The 25862-nt window shown below is 44.0% G+C and overlaps 1 protein-coding gene across 1 annotated transcript; it reads left to right on the top strand.

Moving 5' to 3' along the window:
- abcg1 (ATP-binding cassette, sub-family G (WHITE), member 1) lies at positions 1-24902 on the top strand. Its single transcript, XM_023299192.3, has 15 exons — positions 1-94; positions 4888-5119; positions 14009-14126; positions 14219-14351; positions 14497-14547; positions 15328-15473; positions 17302-17425; positions 20487-20601; positions 20913-21046; positions 21617-21718; positions 22356-22524; positions 22981-23081; positions 23552-23710; positions 23785-23903; positions 24446-24902. The coding sequence occupies exons 1-15, from the start codon at positions 32-34 to the stop codon at positions 24672-24674; spliced, it is 1995 nt and encodes a 664-aa protein (XP_023154960.2). The 5' UTR covers positions 1-31; the 3' UTR covers positions 24675-24902.
- The last annotated feature ends 960 nt before the right edge of the window (positions 24903-25862 follow it).

The raw sequence follows: 25862 nt of genomic DNA, 5'->3' as shown, positions 1-25862 counted from the left end.
TCAGAGAGTGGAGAGCTGCCGTCTGTGGGACATGGCCTGTCTGATGGCTGCATGGTCCGTCCACAACCCCACCGTGACCAACTCCATCATCATGGTGAGTACAGCGGGAGCTTATGCAGCAAGAGCTTCTGCTGTAGGAGCTTCTGCTGCAGAACCAGGAATCATCACGTCCACCAGGTCTCCTCAGATGTTAAACTCTGATCTAATGCTGTTCCTCAGACTTCTGTGGAGGTCCGCAGTCATCCAGGTCCTGGAGATCATAGGAGCTTCAGGAGGAAGCTCCTCCTGTAGATGTTTTTCTATTTCCATGTTTCCTCTTTACTCTGCTCATCATCAGTAGATGTTTCTCCATGCTGGATGGATCTCCAACTATCTCCTCTGTTCTGTTTCTGAGCCGCTGCATTTATTTATTTATTCATCCAGTAGCTTTGGTTTTACTCTTTTTGTGTCTAGTTTTTGTCATTTTATGTCTTATTTTAGCCATCTTTTGTGTTATTGTTGTCGTTTTGTGTCTCATCTTTGTCATTTTGTCTCTTGTTTTAGTCATTTTGTACCTGGTCTTTGTTGCTTTGTGTTTCATGTGTCTCTTTGTGGTGGTTTTATCTCCTCATCCTGTAGATGTTTTTCTATCTCCATGTTTCCTCTCTACTCTGCTCGTCATCTGTAGATGTTTCTCCATGCTGGATGGATCTCCCACTATCTCCTCTGTTCTCTGTTTCTGCTGCATTTATTTTAGTCTCTCTGAGGAAACACTGCCTGCAGTTCAACCTGAAACTCTCTGAATGTTTTGGTCTCAGCTGAGTTGGTCCTGGAGAACCAGAACCAGGAGAACCAAGGTTCTGGTTTTAGAGGATCTGCTGCTTGTTTCTGGAGGTTTAAATGAGGCGTGTAGAATAAAGATAAAATATAACCGTTTAGTTTTCACATTTAGGAGGTTTTCTGTCAGAACTGCAGACACAGATGATCCTCTGCAGATTACAGATAGAAACGTGACATTAATGTGATCTAAACATGACATTAATGTGATCTAAACATGACATTAATGTGATCTAAACATGACATTAACGTGATCTAAACATGACATTAGCGTGATCTAAACATGACATTAGCGTGATCTAAACATGACATTAATGTGATCTAAACATGACATTAACGTGATCTAAACATGACATTAGCGTGATCTAAACATAACATTAGCGTGATCTAAACATGATATAAACATGCTATAAACATGATATTAACGTGACATTAACATGACATTAATGTGATCTAAACATGATCTAAACATGACATTAGCGTGAACTAAACGTGACATTAACATTCTATAAACTTGATCTAAAAATGATCTAAACATGCTGTGAACATGCTATAAACATGACATTAGCGTGATCTAAACGTGATCTAAACATGCTATAAACATGCTATCAACGTGCTATAAACATGATCTAACCATGCTATAATCATGCTATAAACATGCTATAAACATGCTGTAATCATGCTATAAACATGCTGTAATCATGCTGTAATCATGCTATAAACAATCTAAAAACATGATCTAAGCATGCTATAAACATGCTATAAACGTGACATTAATGTGGTCTAAACATGCTCTAATCATGCTATAAGCATGTTATAAACATGATATTAACATGCTCTAAACATGCTATAATCATGCTATAAACATGGTATAATCATGACATTAACATGCTATAAACATGCTATAGACATGACATTAACGTGGTCTAAACATGCTGTAAACATGCTATAATCATGCTATAAACATGCTATAAATATGCTGTAATCATGCTATAAACATGACATTAACATGCTATAAACATGCTGTGAACATGCTATGAACATGCTATAAACATGCTATAATAATGCTATAAACATGCTATATACAGGCTATAACCATGCAGCGCTGCAGTGAGCTCCAGTCTCCTGTCATGAAATGATGTGCTGAATCACAGCAGCTCTAAATGCTCCCTGACTAAGCTCTGTCCTACAGTTACCCCAGCTCTCTGACCAGGGGCAGATTAGTGCCCCGAGTGGGGGCAGGTAGATCCACCACCGTCCTACACAGACAGCAGCTAATCTGACAGCAGAACAATGAGGAGCTCAGGAAGCAGAAAGTCAGTCTGACAGCAGCTGGTCAGATTCTACCGATTCTAGAGATTCTACTGAATCTCTAGAATCAGTAGAATCTCTAGAAGTTCACATCTTAATAATAATAATAATAATAATAATAATAATAATAATAATAATAATAATAATAATAATAATAATAATAATAATAATATAAGACACAGACAGGGAGATAACGGCCAACAGACCTGATATTATTGTTAAGAACAAAGATCAGAAGACATGTCTGATGATTGACATGACAGTCCCATCTGAAAGGAATATTAGCATCAAAGAAGTTGAGAAATTGTCAAAGTACAAAGATCTAGAAATTGAAGTTACAAGGATGTGGGGAATGAAGGTGACAACAATACCAGTCGCAATTGGAGCATTGGGCCTTATCAAGAAAGGACTGGAGAAGCGACTCCTGGAAATACCAGGAAAACCAACTACTGCAGAACTCCAGAAGATTGTTCTACTTGGAAGTGCCCATATAATTAGAAAAACGCTGTCCATTTCTTGAGCCCTGAAATCTCCCTAGGGTCATGGTTTGACTCCGGAATTTCAGTGAGAAACTACAAAGCTAAAAGAAGCAGATAACGATAATAATAATAATAATAATAATAATAATAATAATAATAATAATAATAATAATAATAATAATAATAATAATAATAATAATAATAATAATAATAATAACAAATAACAACAAAAACAACAACAACAATAATAATAATAATAATAATAATGCTCCAAAAAACAACATGGCTGCTGCTCATCAAACAACCTGCAGCTGGTACACGCATGAACACATACCTGAACCTACCTGTACATATGTCTACATACATGTACATATATGTTCAAGTGTACATGTATGTAGACATATGTACAGGTATGTTCACATATGTCTACATACACGTGTAAACACGTGGACAAAATAGTTGGTACCCCTCGGTTAATGAAAGAAAAACCCACAATGGTCACAGAAATAATTTGAATCTGACAAAAGTTATAATAAATAAAAATTCTATGAAAATTAACCATGAAAATCAGACATTACTTTTGAACCGTGGTTCAACAGAATTATTTTAAAAATAAACTCATGAAACAGGTCTGGACAAAAATGATGGTACCCTTAACTTAATATTTTGTTGCACAACCTTTTGAGGCAATCACTGCAATCAAACCATTTGTGTAACTGTCAGTGAGACTTCTGCACCTCTCAGCAGGTATTCTGGTCCACTCCTCATCAGCAGACTGCTCCAGTTGTCTCAGGTTTGAAGGTTCCTTCTCCAGACAGCATGTTTCAGCTACTTCCACAGATGTTCAATAGGATTTAGATCAGGGCTCATAGAGGCCACTTCAGAATAGTCCAATGTTTTCCTCTTAGCCATTCTTGGATGATTTTAGTTGTGTGTTTTGGCTCATTATCCTGTTGCAAGACCCATGACCTGCGACTGAGACCAAGCTTTCTGACACTGGGCAGCACATTTCTCTCTAGAATACCTTGATAGTCATGAGATTTCATTGTACCTGCACAGATTCCAGACACCCTGTACCAGATGCAGCAAAGCAGCCCCAGAACATAACAGAACCTCCTCCATGTTCCACAGTAGGGACAGTGTTCTTTTCTTCATATGCTTCATTTCTGCATCTGTGAACATAGAGCTGATGTGCCAAAAAAGTTCCAGTTTTGTCTCGTCTGTCCATAGGAGATTCTCCCAGAAGCTTTGTGGCTTGTCAACATGCAGTTTGGTAAATTCCAGTCTGGCTTTTTTATGATTTGTTTTCAACAATGGTGTCCTCCTTGGTCGTCTCCCATAAAGTCCACTTTGGCTGAAACAACGATGGATGGTGTGATCTGACACTGATGTACCTTGACCTTGGAGTTCACCTTTAATGTCTTTAGAGGTTGTTCTGGGCTCTTTTGTTTCCATTCCTATTATCCGTCTCTTCCATTTGTCATCAATTTTCCTCCTGTGGCCACGTCCAGGGAGGTTGTCTACAGTCCCATGGATCTTAAATTTCTGAATAATATGTGCAACTGTAGTCACAGGAACATCAAGCTGCTTGGAGATGGTCTTCTAGCCTTTACCTTTAACATGCTGGTCTGTAATTTTCTTTCTAATCTCCTGAGACAACTCTCTCCTTGTCTTCCTCTGGTCCATGTTTAGTGTGGTACACACCATGTCACCAAACAGCACAGTGACTACTGTAACCCTATAAATAGGCCGACTGACTGATTACAAGTTTGTAGACACCTGTGATGCTAATTAGAGGACACACCTTGATTGAACATGTCCCTATGGTCACATTATTTTCAGTCTTTTCTAGGGGGACCATCATTTTGTCCAGGCCTGTTCCATGAGTTTATTTTTAAAAATAATTCTGTTAAAGTACGGATCAAAAGCAATGTCTGATTTTCATTGGTTCATTTTCATAGAATTTTTATTTATTATTACTTTTGTCAGATTCAAATGATTTCTGAGACCATTGTGGGTTTTTCTGTCATTAACTGAGGGGGACCAACAACTTTGTCCACATACATGTACGGTATGTATGTCTACTTATGTGTATATACCTGAGCATATATGTGTACGTATGTGTAAATCCAGGGCATGTGTGTCCACAGTGATGCTTATTAATCTGATCTTGATCCATTGGAGTTCTTCAGAGATTATTAAATAATTATTCAAAAGCTGTTGGTGGAGCTCCATTTGTGTTCCTTCAGATTCTCACCTGGACCTCTGCTCTGTTCCTCAGAACACCAACGGGCCCCCGGACCTCATGTTGGACCCACGGTCGGTGTGTGTTTGCATGGAGGAGGTGGTTGGCAGGCAGCCGGCAGCCAGACCTCCGGCGGGGCCCAGGAGGGTGGAGAACAGCCTGACGGAGGCCCAGAGGTTCTCCTCGTTACCTCGACGACCAGCCGTCAACATCGAGTTCAAGAACGTGTCATATTCGGTCAGAGAGGGACCCTGGTGGAGGAAGAAAGGTAGGAACTCACCTGGTGAAGAACCTCTTCATGTAGAGGACAGTTCTTCACCTGCTTTATGTGGTTCCTTAAGAGTTTCTCAGAGTTCTTTGGGTTCCTGTCGGGCACTAGGCTGGTGAAGACAGAAATAGTGCCTCTGGTCTGGAGGGTTCTATTTAAATCACCATGATGTAACCGAGAGAACAAAACCAGAACCATAGAACTCTCTGAAGGTCTCAGACGGAACCTCTGCAGATGTTTCCACCTCTCAGGTCAGACAACACGTTAGATCCCATAGATCATGAAATGTCTGGTTCTCAAACAGCTGGTCTGAGATGTTTCATCAGGAAAAAGAACCAAAGCTGAGCTTCAAATGGAGAGAATTCATCAAAACCGCTTCATTTAAACCCTCACCAGAAACAAAACATTCATCTAATCAGGAGAACCAGAACCAGGAGGAGGGTTCTGGTTCTCCAGGACTGGGTCAGGAGAACCAGCAGCAGAACCCTCCTGCTGATTCCGGTTCTCCAGGACTGGGTCAGGCAGAGAGGATTGAACCACTTCAAACACCTCCAGCAGATTCAATCCGGGTTCTTCAGTTTTTGTGAAACAAATAATCAAATGTTTCTGGTGGTCTGGTCAGGTGTTCCTGACCTGTCCAGGTGGTCATGTGACTCCAGGTGTGTCCAGGTGTTTCCAGGTGTGTCCAGGTGTGTCCAGGTGTTTCCAGGTGGTCATGTGACTCCAGGTGTGTCCAGGTGTGTCCAGGTGTGTCCAGGTGTGTCCAGGTGTTTCCAGGTGTGTCCAGGTGTTTCCAGGTGGTCATGTGACTCCAGGTGTGTCCAGGTGTTTCCAGGTGTGTCCAGGTGGTCATGTGACTCCAGGTGTGTCCAGATGTTTCCAGGTGGTCATGTGACTCTGGGTGTGTCCAGGTGTGTCCAGGTGTGTCCAGGTGTTTCCAGGCGTGTCCAGGTGTTTCCAGGCATGTCCAGGTGTGTCCTAGTGGTCAGGTGACTGCAGGTGTGTGTTCGCGGTGTGTTCTTGTTGTGGATTATGGGCTGTAATCTGTTAATCTCCCTCCTGCTGGAAATAGCTGCAGCTCAGATTAGAACCAGGAACATGTTCTGATCTGTTTTCTAATGATCAGCTGAAGGAACCAGGAACCAAAACAGAGACAGTAGAATGCTCTGAGGTGTTTGGGTTCTCCACAGTCAGGACCATGAAGGAACATGAAGGTTCCACTGCTCCTCAGTGATTCCTTAGACAGAAGAAAACATAGAATGATCCGATGGGTCCCTTCCTGTCCTCATTTTGGACAAACTGGTGATGACTCTGGACTCACTTTGGACGATGAGAACTACCTGTAGACATCTATCTGTCATTTGCTGGGTCATTTTAGATGTTTTTTGGTTATTTTTGACATTAGTTTGAGTTGTTTTGGACATTTTTGGATAATTTTGCAAATTTTTGAGTTATTTTGGACATTTCTGGGTCATTTTGGACATTTTCTAAATAATTTTGGACATTTTTTGGGGTCCCTTTTGACATTTTGAGTCATTTTGGGGCATTTTATAAATAATTTTGGATATTTTAGGTAATTTTGGGCATTTTCTGAGTCATTTCAGGCATTATTTTGGAGTCATTTTGTCCATTTTAATTGGAAGCATTTGTGATAAAATGTGAAACTGATATTTTGAGCTTTATCCGAGCTGACAGCAGGTTTTCAGACTGTAAAATGTGAAATGTTCGTACCTTTGGATGGTCGTCTGTGTGAAAGCTGAGCAGAAGCTGCTGTGAACTGAAATAAAAGCAGATTTAGTGAATGTGGGCAGAAAAGCTCAGATCCAGTTTCAGCTTCTCACAGAGGAACAAAAGAACGTGAGGAGAACCGGTGCTGCAGGAACAAAGAGTCCAGACCTGAAAGATTTAAAGGAACCTTCAGGAACTTTACTCTGATCTAACCTCCAACAGGTTTTATTACTTTTCACCCTCTTTTATGGAAACATGAATAAATACAGTTGTTTAGAGACTAGTTTATGTTTTATTTATATTTAAAATGGGGCCATTCACACAACAGATAACAGATGGAGGACCAACAGCAATTAATGAACATTTACACAATTCTACTGCAAATATCCCTCTATCAGTATTACACATTGGGACGTGCTTAAAAAAAATAATCTAATTAATTAGAGACTTTATAATTAATTAATCGCAATTTAATTGCATTTTTGTCAAATATCAATATTTGACACAATGAGCAAAATTTTTCAAATCAAATAAATGTTGGTTGACAACTGAATTAATGAATAGACATATACATGTACTTAAATGACTAAAATGTTTATTTTTCATCTATATGTGTTTTTCATCTGTCTGCTACATCAACAGACTAGTGCAAGCTGAAAGTGCAATTATCAGCTATTCAACATTTTATGGCTTTTTGTAAACTGCAATTTCTGCTAAAATGGGAAACAAAGCATCTTTGGCAAAGTAAACAGACCAACAGCTTAATAAAAAGTGCCATTTTTACCACTGAAAATGGGAAATAACAAAATATAAACAGCTGAAATATATGCCATAACAGTTTGAGAAACATTTGAATGCTTTATAACAGCAAACCTATTGGCCTCACAATTAGGGTTGCCACCTTTCAGAAATGAAAATAAAGGACGCCCACCACGGCTCCTCAGGGCCACAGTTCAGTAAAGTTGGAAAGATATTCACAGATTCAGACTTCCAGCATCAGTAACTCATTATAAACGATGCCTCTTTCCCATCAATGTGCTACAAGCCCAGTTTAATCAACAGTAGCTGTCTTTCAAGTTGCAGGAATAACATTGGTGTCAACAGGAGCCAGCTGAAGGCTGCAGTGATTTTGGTGACACTACAGTGTATCAGAGTGAAGTTATTGAATATTTGTGTCTCTCTGCGCTGTTACAGTGGTTTTGCAATTTGCAGACTGTACCTGTTCACAGCCGGCTGCACATAGACAGAGACAAACTAGCTCATTTACGTTTTCAGAGCTCAACACTGCCCTTTTCTTTTGAATTATGTTTCCTGCAAGTGAGAAAACCCTCTCACAGGGGACAGAAGCGGCAGGGCTTGCCAGATACTTTCAGGCTCGGACAGACAGCTGTGGATGAGCTGCTGCATGAGGTGACCACCACTGCAGTCTGTCTCGCTGATTGTGGGCTCAGCTCTGTAGAGGCTCAGAGCACAGTTACATCCCACTTCGTCATCAGAGTCAGAGTCTGAAGAAAACAGCAGGAGGAGTCTCCTCTTTGGTGACTCCTCTGTGGGTTCTGGAGTAGCTCTGCTGGATTCTTCCTGCAGCAGTGCATCAATGCTGGTCCATAACCTTCTCGCTCTCCTCTTGGTAGACACTTTAAATCCTTAAAGCGTGGGTCAAGGGCTGTAGCCAGCTTGAGCCACTGATGGTTGAGTGTAGCTTGGCGTTCAGATAGGTCCTTCATGAAAGCAGTCTTGAATCTCACCATGTAGGATGAGTCCTCCTCCGTGACCTTCATGGTGCTGCTCAGGTGGCAGAGAGCCGGTAACAGCACAGAACATGAGACGTAAGTCTCACCTCCAAGGAGCTCAGTCACATATCTGCAGCAAATCATTTTTAAAAAGTGATTTTAAATTATTTTACTAATTAGCAGTCAATTTAAAACGCTTTTCAAAGGTATGATAACTAGTAATAAATCCCATTAATAAAATAGTTCAGTTTACCTGCATGGTTCCAGGACAGTCACTAGCTTCTCCAGTTTTGTCCACTCTGCTGTAGTCAACATCGCCAGTTTGTGCTTCTGTCTGCCAAGAGTAGCTTTGACAGCCTCTTGGTTCTTTAGGAGACGTGAGATCATATCCAGCATTGAATTCCACCTTGTGGGCACATCTTGTATCAGTGGCTTTTTTTCTTGTCCAAGTGCTGTTTGCTCCTGGTGTAGTTCCTCTGTGTTGGCTGGGCTATGCTGAAAGTGACCCACTATCTTGTGACACTTTGCCAACACATCACTAAATCCACAGTTGTCAAGGCAGACAGTAATGGTTCTCTGCAAAATGTGAGCAACACAGGGCATGTGCTGGAACGGCAGCTGTCTTGCTGCAGCCATCAATGGTTCAGGCACAGTCTGTTCCAATCGTGGTGGCCTTTTGTTCAATTTCCCAGGCCTCTGCCACAGCAAGAAACTGCTCTGCGCAGTTTACAGCGTAGTGCCTGGTGTTTGTCTTTTGTACTGTTAAGACGAAAGACTGAAGATGCCATTCCCGGTCCGTGACAATAATAGTATGTGCAGTTTCACGGACGTAATTAGACTTGCTGACCGAGGTCCAGTGATCCCTGGTCAGAGCGAGACATTCAGCGTTCTTCAGTAAGTCCACTTTAGTCTGTTTTTCGGTGTCATAAAGCCGCTTGATTTTACTTGAAATTGTCTTTCTGCACAGTAGTTCATAAGCTGGGTCAGACGACGCTATTTGTAGCACCTTTTCCAGTCCCTTATCCTGCACAACCAAAAGTGGTCTACAATCCACTGCAATCCATTTCACCAGAGAGTTTGTTAATTTTTCAGATGTAGCCTTACTTATTTTGGCTCTGAACCCTGTCATCTGGTCAAGCGTGGACTGGCTACACCGTTTGCGTGTACCAGAACCATCACAGCTAACGTTACCTCTGGTGTCCGTGCTCACTGTGACATGTTTGGCATTAAGGTGATACCGTAAGCTTGAATTGCTGTGGTAGTAAGAAAATTCCTTGTTGCACATTCTGCATACAACCACGGTTTTATCCAAGCTGCCATCTGTGAGTTTTTTATACACAAACTTTCCTCTCAACAATCTCAGTGCTGCCTCGTCTTCCATCATGTCTTACCAAACTTTATTGTGTGTGTTGACAGTACATCCTGTGCTTCTTCTTCATGGCTGCAAACAGACTTTAGGTTCATTACTGCCACCTACTGGGCTGGAGTGTTCATCAGAGTTACCGGTGTGACAGAAACTAGGGAACAGAGAAAAGTGCAATTAATTGCGTTATTTATTTTAACACGTTATTTTCCCTGTAATTAATTATTCGAAATTAACGCGTTAAAGTCCCCAGCGCTAATTAAAACATGAACATGCAGGGCTGTGTTGTTTTATCTGATTCCATTTAGGTGTTCTTCACAGTAAAGATCAGAAGATTCAAATCATCTTAGTCCAGTCTGATCTCCAGTGGACCGGACCAGTAGAACCAGTAGAACCACAGCATAATAACCTCTAAATAACCACAACTCCTAATGGTTCCTTTGTTTTAGTGTCAAAATGTTCACATTTAAGGAATTATCTTTTTACTAAACATCATGAACAACCTGAAATTTATGAAGAAAAATAAATTCAGTTTCATCAACATTCAGCCTCAGTTTATCATTTCCACATTACAACTTCCAGATCACAGAGTGTCGACAAAGGAACACAACATTTAGTCATCTGGAACTGAACCAGAGGATTTACTGGAGGATCAACACCTCTGGTCTGGATCTAGAAATTATTTAAAATTTACGGTTTTACTAATTTACAGTAAATGTCATCTCTGTAATTTCTACTCTTTGTAAAGTTGGACCCAAATGGACCCTCTGGAAGGCCAGTTTTGGCCCACGGGCTGCATGTTTGACATCCCTGGTAAAAATAATGGGAGTAGAGGAGTCGAGGTGGTGATGTCATCAAGTATGCGGGTGTTCTAATTAGACATTAACGATGGTTTCTTCCGTTAACAGGAGTCTGTGGGAGTCCATCCTAGACTGACGTTACAACAGTTCAGCTGATTGGTTCCACGTAAACGGAACTGTTCCTTCCAGGGACGCGTCCTACAGTTTGAGAAACACTGCTAAAACATCAGATTCCACTCCACAGGTCCCTCTGACACTGTTACATAGAACCCCATTGCACATTTATTACTGCTGCACATTTCCCTTTAACTCCATCACACATGACTGGACGACACAAAGCCCCCTGGCCTGATGCTTCTGGTGGTCTGGGATGGGGCCAGTGATAGACCAGTTATGGGGCCAGTGATGGGGCCAGTGATGGGGCCAGCGATGGACCAGTGATGGGGCCAGTGATGGACCTGGTGATGGGGCCAGTGATGGACCCGGTAATGGGGCCAGTGATGGACCTGGTGATGGGGCCAGTTATGGACCAGTGATGGACCAGTGATGGGACCAGTGATGGGGCCAGTGATGGGGCCAGTGATGGACCTGGTGATGGGGCCAGTGATGGGGCCAGTGATGGGGCCAGTGATGGACCTGGTGATGGGGCCAGTGATGGACCCGGTAATGGGGCCAGTGATGGACCTGGTGATGGGGCCAGTTATGGACCAGTGATGGACCAGTGATGGGACCAGTGATGGGGCCAGTGATGGGGCCAGTGATGGACCTGGTGATGGGGCCAGTGATGGGGCCAGTGATGGGGCCAGTGATGGACCAGTGATGGGGCCAGTGATGGACCTGGTGATGGGGCCAGTTATGGACCAGTGATGGACCAGTGATAGGACCAGTGATGGGGCCAGTGATGGATCAGTGATGGGGCCAGTGATGGACCCGGTGATGGACCAGTGATGGACCAGTGATGGGGCCGGTGATGGGGCCAGTGATGGGGCCAGTGATGGACCAGTGATGGACCAGTGATGGACCAGTGATGGGCCAGAGATGGGGCCGATGATTGGTCCAGTGATGGGGCCAGTCATGGGGCTGGTGATAGGGCCAGTGATGGACCAGTGATGGGGCCGGTAATGGGGCCAGTGATGGGGCCAGTGATGGACCAGTGATGGACCAGTGATGGACCCGGTGATTGGTCCAGTGATGGGGCCAGTCATGGGGCTGGTGATAGGGCCAGTGATGGACCAGTGATGGGGCCGGTAATGGGGCTGGTGATGGGGCCAGTGATGGACCCGGTGATGGGGCCAGTGATTGGTCCAGTGATGGACCAGTGATGGACCCGGTGATTGGTCCAGTGATGGGGCCAGTGATGGGGCTGGTGATAGGGCCAGTGATGGACCAGTGATGGGGCCGGTAATGGGGCTGGTGATGGACCCGGTGATGGGACCGGTGATTGGGCCAGTGATGGACCAGTGATGGGACCCGGTGATGGGACCAGTGATGGACCAGTGATGGGGCCAGTGATTGGTCCAGTGATGGACCCGGTGATGGGGCCAGTGATGGACCAGTGATGGACCAATGATGGACCAGTGATGGGGGCGGTGATTGGTCCAGTGATGGACCCGGTGATGGGGCCAGTGATGGACCAGTGATGGGGCCTGTAAACCATAAAACCATCGTAGGTTTTAGGGTTGTTTCGTTCTACAGCATATATACATTTTTTGAGTCATTTTGGACATTTTAATGTCATTTTAAACATTTTTTGAGTCATTTTAAACTTTTTTTTGTCATTTTAAACATTTTCGGAGTCATTTTAAACATTATCCAAGTCATTTGGGACATTTTAAAGTCATTTTAAACATTTTTGGAGTCATTTTGGACATTAATCACATCATTACACGGTTTTCAGTTCTGCTGCTGCGACTGAATCAGAGGAAGAACCGAGTTCAGCCTCCAGTCTTTAGCTGCTTCCATCATCTTCAGTTCATAGATTTTAGTTTCTAGTTTTCTGTTGAGTCGATCTTCAGGGAGTCACAGCTTTGAGTCATTTTCAGTCTGGAGACTTTTACCTTGTTGACAGCTGCTTTCTGTTTCCAGTCTGCTGATTTTATGTCACTAATGTTTGTCTACAGTGTGTTACAGTACATTATAGTTGTGTTATAGTTGTGTTGCAGTGTGTTATGTTGTGTTTTGTTGTGTCTCTGTGGGTTGCTGTCCATCAGATTAAAGCTCTAATCTCATTAAACAGAGTTCAGCCTTCATCAGTAGATTAGCTCCTCCTCTGTTTCCATGGTAACGCCACATCCATACCTTTTGTTTACTTTGATTTATTCTCCATTCACTTCTGAGGACCTTCTATGACTCTGTGGTGGCATCAGCTATCATGTATGGAGTGGTCTGCTGGAGCAGCAGCATCACAGCTGCAGACAGGAAGAGACTAAACAAACTGGTAAAGAAAGCCAGCTCTGTCCTGGGCTGAACCTGGATCCTGTGGAGGTGGTGGGAGATAGGAGGATGATGACAAAGCTGTTGTCTATCATGGAGGACACCTCCCACCCCCTGCAGGAAACAGTATCGTCACTGGAAGCTCCTTCAGTGACAGACTGCTTCACCTGCAGTGTCTAAAGGAGAGATACTGAAGGTCCTTCCTTCCTGCTGCAGTCAGACTTTACAATCAACCTGCTCCCAGTAGTTCAGTTCACCCACCTACAAACTGTGCAATAAAAATGTACATAATGATGCTGTGCAATTTCGCAAGAATGTTGCTGTCAATATTGTATTTTTTTCTTCTTTCATTCTGTTCTATTTGCTGCTGCTGTTACATTGTAAATTTCCCCGCTGTGGGATCAGTAAAGGTTTAATCTATCTACCTATCATTTTGTTTCCAGCTGCTGTTTCTGGGTGTTTTTTTTTTTTAACTTTAGTTCTTAGCTAGAACTCATGTTTTATTAGAGAGAACTTTCTTGAGCTGAACTCTTCCTGAACAGTCGTGGTTCAGATCTCTGCAGGTTTATTCCTGAACAGATCTCTGCAGGTTTATTCCTGAACAGATCTCTGCAGGTTTATTCCTGAACAGATCTCTGCAGGTTTATTCTTGAGCAGATCTCTGCAGGTTTCTTTCTCTGTGTCGTCTTGTCCCTGGAGCTGTTAAGATTTGTTTCTCAGGTGTTCTGGTTAAATCTGCCTGTGAGAACCGCCTCCTGGTGGAACCGGAGCCGGGGCGGAACAAAGAGCTGCTCTGGGAACCTTCAGGCTCTTTGTCTGTTTTCTATCTCAGGTTACAAAACCCTCCTCAGAGGCATCTCTGGGAGGTTCACCAGCGGAGACCTGGTGGCCATCATGGGTCCATCTGGAGCCGGGAAGTCCACGCTGATGAACATCCTGGCCGGATACAGGTGGGTGTGCTGCGTTCAGGTGTCTTCAGGTGCGTTCAGGTATCTTCAGGTGTGTTCAGGTGCTGTTTTCTGAGTGTTCTTTCTGTGAGCAGGGAGACGGGGATGAAGGGGGAGATCCTGATCAACGATCAGCCCAGAGACCTGCGGTCCTTCAGGAAGGTTTCCTGCTACATCATGCAGGACGACATGCTGCTGCCGCACCTCACCGTGCACGAGGCCATGATGGTAGGAACACCAACGCAACGCTAACGCAGTGCCAATTCAACGCTAACGCAGCTCTAATGCAGCACTAAAGCAGCAACAACGCAGCTCTAATGCAGCGCTAACGCAGCTTCTCCTGCATCAGAGATAAACTTGCGTCTGGTTGCAGGTTTCAGCCAGCCTGAAGCTGCAAGAGAAGGAGGAGGCTCGCAGGGAGATGGTGAGTTCAGAGTTTAATCGTCAGAACCAGAAACCACCAGAAAGATGGTTAGAGTTCAGCATAAAAACACTCTAAAAACACACAGAATCATCAGAGGTTCATCTACAACGTGTCGTTCTGCAGGAAAATGAGAGAAATCTGAGCCTAAGATCACCCTATTCTACATGTATCATTTAAAAATGCATGGAAAATAAATGTTTGGAGCAGATTCTGTTAAAAAAAAAAAAAAAGCACAAGACTGAACTAAAACCACTGAAAGTAAAACCAGAAACAGCAGAAAACCTGAAGCATCTCAAAAGAAAAGAACTCTTTAAAAGGACATAAAAAAGACAAAATGACAAAAGCAACACACAAAACGATAAAGACAAGGTACAAAATAACATAAATGAGACACAAAACAACAAAAACGAGAAACAAAATGACAAAAATGAGACATAAAAAAGAATAAAATCAATCTACAGGATGAGAAAATAAATGCAGCATGGCTCGGAAACTGTTTTACATGTTTGTTAAATAAATGAAGAATTTTTATAGTTTCTGTTGGAGCAAACATCTTGTTGTGTGAAGAATATTTAAATGAGACGTGTAGAAAGTCACATGACAGATGATGCATTCAAATCCCATCTGAAAATTGAACATGTGACAGTTATCTGATCTGATCTTCCTGTTTCTCTGTCTATGCCTGATAAAAGCTGTTATTTTCCTATAAATCAGGTTTCAAACCTGTCAGTTCTCTGGTTCTGAGGGTCTCTCAGTGAGTTCTGGTTCTGGTCTGTCCAGGTCCGGGACATCCTCATGGCTCTGGGGCTGCTGGACTGTGCTAAAACCAGGACGTCTCACTTGTCGGGGGGTCAGAGGAAGAGGCTGGCCATTGCTCTTGAGCTCGTCAACAACCCTCCTGTCATGTTCTTCGACGAACCCACCAGGTCAGAACCACAACAGCTATCTGGATCATAAAAGCATCATGATGTGAAGCACGGTGGAGGCAGCATCATGAGGTGGAGCACGGTGGTGGCAGCATCATGATGTGAAGCATGGTGGTGGCAGCATCATGATGTGAAGCACGGTGGAGGCAGCATGATGATGTGAAGCATGGTGGTGGCAGCATCATGGTGTGAAGCACGGTGGTGGCAGCATCATGATGTGAAGCACGGTGGTGGCAGCATCATGATGTGAAGCACGGTGGAGGCAGCATGATGATGTGAAGCACGGTGGTGGCAGCATCATGGTGTGAAGCACGGTGGTGGCAGCATCATGATGTGAAGCACGGTGGTGGCAGCATCATGATGTGAGGCACGGTGGTGGCAGCATCATGATGTGAAGCACGGTGGAGGCAGCATCATGATTTGAAGCACGGTGGTGGCAGCATCATGATGTGAAGCACGGTGGTGGCAGCATCATGATGTGAAGCACGGTGGTGGCAGCATCATGATGTGAAGCACGGTGGTGGCAGCATCATGATGTGAAGCACGGTGGTGGCAGCATCATGATGTGAAGCACGGTGGAGGCAGCATGATGATGTGAAGCACGGTGGTGGCAGCATCATGATGTGAAGCACGGTGGAGGCAGCATGATGATGTGAAGCACGGTGGTGGCAGCATCATGATGTGAAGCACGGTGGAGGCAGCATGATGATGTGAAGCACGGTGGTGGCAGCATCATGGTGTGAAGCACGGTGGTGGCAGCATGATGATGTGAAGCACGGTGGTGGCAGCATCATGGTGTGAAGCACGGTGGTGGCAGCATCATGATGTGAAGCACGGTGGTGGCAGCATCATGGTGTGAAGCACGGTGGTGGCAGCATCATGATGTGAAGCACGGTGGTGGCAGCATCAGGATGTGAAGCACGGTGGTGGCAGCATCATGATGTGAAGCACGGTGGTGGCAGCATCAGGATGTGAAGCACGGTGGTGGCAGCATCAGGATGTGAAGCACGGTGGTGGCAGCATCATGAGGTGAAGCACGGTGGTGGCAGCATCATGGTGTGAAGCACGGTGGTGGCAGCATCATGATGTGAAGCACGGTGGTGGCAGCATCATGAGGTGAAGCACGGTGGTGGCAGCATCATGAGGTGAAGCACGGTGGTGGCAGCGTGATGATATGAAGCACAGTTGTGGAAGCATCATGACTGTCTGGTTTTCTATAATAATCTAAAAACATTTAATTCTGTTTTTCCGACATCTGGAAAATTTAGCTTCACTCTGGTGTCAACAAGTAGTTTAAGAACAGTCGAGAACCTGCAGGTTCCTGATCTTCTCTTCTGAACCTGGTCTCTGGTCTCTTCTGAACCTGGTCTCTGATCTCCTCTGAACCTGGTTTCTGATCTCCTCTGAACCTGATCTCTGGTCTGAGCCTGGTCTCTGGTCTGAGCCTGGTCTCTGGTCTGGTCCTGGTCTCTGGTCTCTGGTCTGATCCTGGTCTCTGGTCTCTGGTCTGATCCTGGTCCCTGGTCTCTGGTCCCTTGTCTCCTCTGATCTTGGTCTCTGCTCTCCTCCAAACCTGGTCTCTGATCTCCTCTGAACCTGGTCTCTGGTCTGATCCTGGTCTCTGGTCTGATCCTGGTCCATGGTCTCTGGTCCCTGGTCTCCTCTGATCCTGGTCTCTGGTCTCCACTGATCCTGGTCTCTGGTCTCCTGATCCTGGACCCTGGTCTCCTCTGATCCTGATCCTGGTCCCTGGTCTCCTCTGATCCTGGTCTCTGGTCCCTGGTCTTCTCTGATCCTGTGATCCTGGTCTCTGGTCTTGTGTCCTCAGCGGTCTGGACAGCTCGTCCTGCTTCCAGGTGGTGTCTCTGCTCAAAGCTCTGGCTCAGGGAGGAAGAACCGTCATCTGCACCATCCACCAACCATCGGCCAAACTGTTTGAGCTGTTCGACAAGGTGACAGCAGCACAACTACACAACTACACAACACAACTACACAATAAACTACACTACTACACAACACAACTACACCATAAACTACACAACTACACAACACAACTACACAACACAACTACACAATTACACAATAAACTACACAACTACACTACACAATTACACAATTACACAATTACACAATAAACTACACAACTACACAATAAACTACACAACTACACATCACAGCTACTTAACTACACAACACAACACAACAACACAATTACACAATTACACAATAAACTACACAACTACACTACTACACAACACAACTACACAACTACACAACATCACAATAAACTACACAACACAACTACACAACAACACAACAAACTACACAACTACACAACAAAGTGCACGGCAAAGTACACAACAAACTACACAGCAACACAACTACACAAGAAACTGCACAACACAACAATTACACAACACAACAAACTGCACAACACAACAAACTACACAACAAAGTACACAACAAAATGCACTACTACACAATAAACTACACAACTACACAACAAACTACACAACTACACAGATACACAACTACCCAACACAACAAACTACACAACTACACAAAAAAGGACACAGCTACACAACTACACACAAAGACTACACAACTACACAACACAACTACACAACAAAGTACACAACAAACTACTTAACAAACTACACAGTCAAGTACACAACACAACTACACAGGTACACAACTACATCTACACAACACAACTACACAATAAACTACAGAACCACACAATAAACTACACAACTACACAATAAACTACGCAACTACACAACACAGCTACACAACTACACAACACAACTACACAACAACACAACACACTACACAACAAAATACACAACAAACAACAAACAACACAAGAATGTGACTGTGATGATTGAGGCGTTTGGGAACATCAGTAAACTAGAGCGTCTGCTGATGACTGTGAGGCATTTAGGGAACATCAGCAAACAGGATGTGAGGAGACTTCAGGTTTAACCTCCAGACAGGTAGATCTGTGTTCTAACCTCCCATTTCTCTCTAAAATTCTGGAAAGAACAGTTGCAAATCAATTATGTGAACATTTACAAAGGAATAGCTTGTTTGAAGAGTTTCAGTCAGGCTTCAGAGTGCATCATAACACAGAAACAGCTCTGGTGAAAGTTACTAACGACCTTCTCATAGCGTCAGATAATGGACTGGTCTCTATACTTAATTTATTGGACCTTAGTGCAGCATTCGAGACAATCAACCACAGACTTTTATTACAGCGACTAGAACATTGTATTGGCATTAAAGGGACAGCACTGGACTGGTTTAAATCCTACTTATCAGACAGGTTCCAGTTTGTGCATGTCAACAATGACTCTTCTGAGCATACTAGGGTTAATCATGGAGTTCCTCAGGGTTCTGTCTTAGGACCAATACTGTTCACATTATACATGCTTCCCTTAGGCAATATTATTAGTAAGCACTGTATTACTTTCCATTGTTATGCTGACGACACTCAATTGTATTTATCTATCAAGCCAAATGAAACTAATCAGCTAGGCAGACTGCAAGATTTCTTAAGGACATGAAGACCTGGATGACCTATAATTTCTTACTACTAAATTCAGGCAAGACTGAAGTCATTGTATTTGGCCCCAAACATCTTCAAAAATTGCTTTCAAAGCATATAGTTACTCTGGATGGCATTACATTGGCCTCCAGTACTACTGTGAGGAACCTCGGCGTTATCTTTGACCAGGACATGTCCTTTAACTCATACATAAAACAAATCTGTAGGACTTCCTTTTTCCACCTGAGAAATATTGTGAAAATCAGGAACATCCTGTCTCAGAGTGATGCAGAAAAACTAGTCCATGCATTTGTTACTTCTAGGCTTGACTACTGTAATTCCTTATTATCAGGTTGTCCCAATAGCTCTCTGAAACATCTACAGCTGATCCAAAATGCTGCAGCCAGAGTACTGACGGGAGTTAGCAAGAGAGATCATATTTCTCCTATATTGGTTTCTCTTCATTGGCTTCCTGTTAAATCTAGAATAGAATTCAAAATCCTTCTTCTGACATATAAAGCTCTTAACAACCAATCTCCATCATATCTTAAAGACCTGATAGTACCATATTATCCTAGCAGAACTCTTCGCTCTCAGACTGCAGGCTTACTTGTTGTTCCTAGAATCTCTAAAAGTAGAATGGGAGGCAGAGCCTTCAGTTATCAGGCACCTCTCCTGTGGAACCAGCTCCCAGTTTGGGTTCGGGAGGCGGACACCCTCTCTATTTTTAAGACCAGGCTTAAAACCTTCCTTTTCAACAAAGCTTATAGTTAGGGCTGACTGGGTGACCCTGACGGGGTGAGCTGGTGTTTTCATTTGCACAACTGACTTCCCGTCTTGACGTCCCTATTAGTCTGCCCCTAGTTCTGCTGCTATAGGCCTAGGCTGCTGGGGAACCTCTCTGGATGCACTGAGCCCTTCTCTAACTACCTATGTATTTACTATATATACCATTATTGCATTACACTCACTCTGTTTCTTTCTGTGTCCTTTCTCTGAGTGTCTCTGGTCCCAGAGCTGGATGCTTCAGATGTGTGGTTGTTCTCCCACCAACTGTAACCCTCTACCTCTATCCCTCTACCCTTCTATCTCTATCCCTCTATCTCTATCCCTCTACCTTTATCCCTCTACCTCCACCTCTAACCCTCTACCTCTACCTCTACCTCTACCTCTATCTCTACCTCTCTACCTCTTCTGTCCCTCTCAACCCGCCCAGCCAGGAGCAGATGGGTCCCCCCACATAAAGAGCCGGGTTCTGCTCAAGGTTTTTTTCCCTGTTAAAAGGGTGTTTTCCTGCCAGTGTCACCTTAGGGCTGCTCTGGGGTTCAGGCATATGGGTTCTGTAAAGCGTCTCGAGACAATTTGACTGTAATTGGCGCTATATAAATAAAATTGAATTGAATTGAATTGAATTAAGACATCGGAGTGTGTGTGTTCTATAACGTGGTGGTATCTGTGTGTTGCAGCTCTACGTTCTCAGTCAGGGTCAGTGTATCTACAGAGGACAGGTGAGCAGCCTGGTTCCTTACCTGAGACACCTCGGACTCAACTGTCCCACCTACCACAACCCTGCTGACTTTGGTAGGAGACTGTCTGTCTGTCTGTTTGTCTGTTTGTCTGTCTGTTATTAACCTGTCTGTCTGTCTGTCTGTCTGTTATTAACCTGTCTCTCTTTCTACCTGTCTCTCTACCTGTCTCTCTGCCTGTCTCCATATCTGTCTCTCTCCCTACCCATGTCTCTACCCGTCTCCCTTTCTACCTGTCTCTCTACCTGTCTCCCTTTCTACCTGTCTCTCGACCTGTCTCTGTCTCCCTAACTGTCTCTCTACCTGTCTCCCTGCCTACCTGTCTCCCTGCCTACCTGTCTCCCTGCCTACCTATCTCCCTGCCAGTGATGGAGGTGGCTTCAGGTGAATATGGGGACCAGATGGTCCATCTGGTCAAAGCTGTCCAGGATGGGAGGACTGAGGATCCTCAGACGGAGCTGAACGGAGACTCCAGTCTCCACCCGCTGCTGTGGCAGGAGGTAAAAACAAATGCACCCAAGCCCAGCGCTGTGATTGGTCCATTAATAACACCTGTAATTCATAAAGAACATGATGACAGGAATCCTTAATGACCAGTAGAGGACAGGCTTCGATCCGTTTAGTTCCACAACTATTTATCTCTTAGGTTTAATAATCAGTGGACATTAACCCAACATTCTGTCTTCACTTCTAGTTGTCTGATTCAGTGGACATTAACCCAACGTTCTGTCTTCACTTCTAGTTGTCTCATTCAGTGGACATTAACCCAATGTTCTGTCTTCACTTCTAGTTGTCTGATTCAGTGGACATTAACCCAACGTTCTGTCTTCACTTCTAGTTGTCTCATTCAGTGGACATTAACCGAATGTTCTGTCTTCACTTCTAGTTGTCTCATTCAGTGGACATTAACCCAACGTTCTGTCAACAGTTCTAGTTGTCTCATTCAGTGGACATTAAAACACCATCCAGAGGATCAGGAAAAACCACACCCCTCAGACTGCTGATGTAAACTGTGGTAAACAGGAAATTAAAAGTGATCTTTTATTCTATTTCCTCTTCGTGTTTTCTAGGAGAGTTGTTCTTCTGAAGGTTGTCACAGTTTCTCAGCCAGCTGCCTGACTCAGTTCTCCATCCTGTTCAGGAGGACGTTCACCAGCATCCTCAGAGACTCGGTAAACCCCAAATCTAACCTTATACTAACCCTACACTAACCTTAAACTAACTCTATACTAACCCTAAACTAACTCTATACTAACCCTACACTTACTCTATACTAACCCTATACTAACTCTACACTAACCCTACACTAACCTTAAACTAACCCTACACTAACCTTAAACTAACTCTATACTAACCCTATACTAGCCATACACTAACCTTATACTAACCCTACACTAACCCTACACTAAACTTATACTAACCCTTCCCTTACTCTACACTAACCCTACACTAACCTTATACTAACATTATAGTAGCCCTACACTAACCTTATACTAACCCTACACTAACGTTATACTAACCCTACACTAACCTTATACTAACCCTTCCCTAACCCTACACTAACCCTACACTAACCTTATACTAACATTATAGTAGCTCTACACTAACCTTATACTAGCCCTACACTAACCCTACACTAACCTTATACTAACCTTATACTAACCTTATACTAACCCTACACTAACCTTATACTAACCCTACACTAACCTTATACTAACAATGATAAACAAACATTTCTGAGTAAATTACCTGTAAAATAAAACCAGTTGGGTTCCATCTCAGTAAGAAGTGCTGTCATTGGTGGGGCAGGTGCTGACTCACCTGAGGATCTCGTCTCACATCGGGATCGGCGTTCTGATTGGTCTGCTGTACCTAGGCATTGGCAACGAGGCCAAAAAGGTTCTCAGCAACTCTGGCTTCCTGTTCTTCTCCATGCTGTTTCTGATGTTCGCCGCTCTGATGCCCACAGTGCTCACCTGTGAGTTCAACACCTGGACCCAGAACATGCTTATCACCTGTTCACGCTGTGGAGGACTTACATGTAGGAACCCCAAAGGAACCTCCAAGTTCCAGCTCCTTGAAGTCCATAAACGAGAACGTCCCCTGTAGAAAGTTCTAGAGTAGACCTACCGACAACAGTTGTCGGCAGGTCTACTCTAGAACTTTCTCCAGTTGTCGGTAGGTCTACTCTAGAACTTTCTCCAGGGGATGTTCTACTTTCCTGCTTCCAGTCTTTAAGTTTAGTCTCACTCAGAACATTCCAGGTCCTTGAAGCCCATAGAGGTGGGTCCAGATTTATCACTTTCTAATGGACTTTTTCAGAACTTCATCAGCACAGCAGATAGAACCATGACATTTAGGAGGAAAAACACATCTCATTTCTGGTGAAACCTGCAGGGCCAGAGCGAGTCTTCAGTGTGATTGTGTGTTTCAGTTCCTCTGGAGATGGGAGTGTTCCTGAGAGAACACCTGAACTACTGGTACAGTCTGAAGGCGTACTACCTGGCTAAGACCATGGCCGACGTCCCCTTCCAGGTGAACCAGCATCTCTAAAGACGTCACATTTCCACACTAAACTGTAAATACGATGATTTTAACGGACTTCAGAGATTCAGAGGAACAGTTTTAGTTTCTGCAGATTCATTAAAGTTCATAAAACATGAAGAGAAACAGAAACAGACCTGATCACTGACTGAACAGGAATTATTCTTTATCTTCTGAATAGTTCCCTCCACAAGACGACAAGTACAAGACGCAAAACGACAAAAACTAGATGCAAAACGACATAAAGTGACACAAAACGAGATAGAACAGATGAACCCGTACACCTGCACCCATGTACCTGTCAAGGTGTTTACCTGTCTGACCTGTACCTGTCCAGGTGCTTACCTGTCTGACCCGTACCTGTCCAGGTGTTTATCTGTCTGACCCGTACCTGTCCAGGTGTTTATCTGTCTGACCCATACCTGTCCAGGTGTTTATCTGTCTGACCCATACCTGTCCAGGTGGTGTTCCCGGTGGTGTACTGCAGCATCGTGTACTGGATGACAGCTCAGCCTCCGGACGCCGGGCGGTTCTTCCTCTTCCTGTCTCTGGGCATCCTCACCTCCCTGGTGGCTCAGAGTTTGGGTCTTCTGATAGGAGCTGCCTCCACCTCGCTGCAGGTTGGCCCCGCCCCCTCACCTGTGTGTGTGTCTGTGTGTGTTCACCTATGGCTCAGGTGTGTTTGTTCCTGCAGGTGGCCACGTTTGTGGGTCCGGTCACGGCGATCCCGGTTCTGCTGTTCTCCGGGTTCTTTGTCAGCTTTGACACCATCCCCTGGTACCTGCAGTGGATGTCCTACATCTCCTACGTCAGGTGGGGGCGTCGTTAGAGAAGACCTCACAGCTGGTCCCTTTATCCAAGCACCAGAAAATAAAATAAAATAACATAAAATACCATAAAATACAATCAAATAAAATGAAGGAAATTAAAACCAGCAAAGTTAAATGAAATGAAATCATGAAGCTGATGTTGCAGTGACTGCTGAAAAGCTACCTTAGAAATGATTGTTATTATTTAGAGTTCAGGTGTCTCTCTAACTGCTAGAAGATCTGTGGACCAACTGGTCCACATCTTCTCAGGTTCTCCAGCTCCAGTCCAGAGACCTGCTGAGGTTAAAGGTGGTTCTAGACTGTCTGTGTCTGGTTGATGGACTGCTACCTGTCCAGGTGAACCTCCAGCCTCTGTCAGCTGGGATAGGCTCCGCCCCCTACAGATGATTAAACGGTGTAGAGATAGTTACAGTTTGCTTCATTTGAAGGACCAGAAGATGGTTCCTCATGTAGCAGGTTCTAGCAGTTGATCCTCCAGACAGCAGGGGGTGCTGCAGCGCTGACCATCCTCTAACCCTGTTCCAGGTACGGCTTCGAGGGCGTCATCCTGTCCATCTACGGTCTGGATCGAGAGGATCTGCACTGCGACGAGGACGACACCTGCCACTTCCAGAAGTCCGAGGCCATCCTGAAGGAGCTGGACATGCTGGAGGCCAAACTCTACCTAGACTTCATCATCCTCTCCGTTTTCTTCTTCTCCCTCAGGCTCACTGCCTATTTCGTGCTGCGCTACAAGATCAGCTCTGAGAGGTAGACCTGCTGGAAGAGGTAGACCTTCTGGAAGAGGTAGACCTTCTGGAAGACCATGAAGAGATGACGTGAAGGTTCTGCAGAACCCGGAGCTGGACTCCTGGTTCCTGCAAGTTCTACGAACACAGAACTTCCTGACATGAGATGTTAAAGGTTCTCAGGACTCTTCAGTAGCTGAAGCTCACAGACTGTATCTCTCTGATCAATAAAGATCATTTCATGTTCTACCGTCTGCACTGTTTCTGAAGCTCTGGTTCTCTGCAGAACGTTAAACTTTGGACCTTGGTTCTTCAGAAAGGTCTCTGGTTCTTCACCAGATCACTAACTGAAGAAGCTCTTTATTTAGGAGATGGTTCTTCACCTACTTCATGTTCTTTAAAGGTTCTCCGTGTTTATTGGAGATCTTTGGTTTGAAGGCAGCATTATCTGGACGATAAAACATCAAAAAACAGAGAAATGTTCTCCACAGTTCCATAAATCACAAACTGGCCTCGTAGAACATGTTGCTCTGTCTAACCAACATCCAGAACCAGAACTAATAAACAAGTTCTAATCTAATGTTCTCACGTTAAAATTCCTCTGACAGATGTCAGAGCAGAACCAGCTGGTCCACCAAGGTTCGCCAGGGCACTATTGGTAGTTCTTTAAAGAATAAATAATAATAACTTATAATAATTATTACAATAACAGCTAGAGAACTACTCAGAGAGCAGTCCTCCTCCAAGGCTGCTCAGTCGAATGAGAAATCTTTAACAAATGTCCACGTGTCCAAAATTATTAGAAATTTTTCCAGAAGTTTCTCAAAAAATCCACTTTGGTCTGTTCACCATCTGTCCACAATGAGTTAAACATCTAGAACGGCTGAGAAGGGTTCCAAAGATGACTAAAAACAATAAAAACACACCCAGAAGGACTCAAATCTGACCTCATAAAATAAGGATGTTCTCCAAACGTTGTCAAAAAATTTTATTCAAATCCATTGGTTCATTTTTGATGAACCAGAAATGGACCAAAAATGGACCAACGGATGTAATGTTGCAGACAGACAAACCAATGCCAAGCATCACATAACTTCCAACAAAAAACACAAAAACAAGACACAAATATGACAGAAACAAGACAAAATGAGAAAAATGACAGGTGGAACGTCTTCAAGAACCTACAAGACAAGTCCACAGAAGGGCTTGTCTTG

The sequence above is a fragment of the Amphiprion ocellaris genome, chromosome 7 (assembly GCF_022539595.1).
Source record: "Amphiprion ocellaris isolate individual 3 ecotype Okinawa chromosome 7, ASM2253959v1, whole genome shotgun sequence".
NCBI classification, from domain to species: Eukaryota; Metazoa; Chordata; class Actinopteri; family Pomacentridae; genus Amphiprion; species Amphiprion ocellaris.
Note: the sequence above shows the minus strand (reverse complement) of the source record. Positions and strands in the feature narration are given on the sequence as shown.

Bases quoted from the DNA above. Each gene is read 5' to 3' on its own strand.
- abcg1 (XM_023299192.3), top strand. From the start codon at position 32: ATGGCCTGTCTGATGGCTGCATGGTCCGTCCACAACCCCACCGTGACC. The intron at 20,602-20,912 runs GTAGGAGACTGT...TCTCCCTGCCAG, and splicing joins CCACAACCCTGCTGACTTTG to TGATGGAGGTGGCTTCAGGT. The intron at 23,711-23,784 runs GTTGGCCCCGCC...TTGTTCCTGCAG, and splicing joins CTGCCTCCACCTCGCTGCAG to GTGGCCACGTTTGTGGGTCC.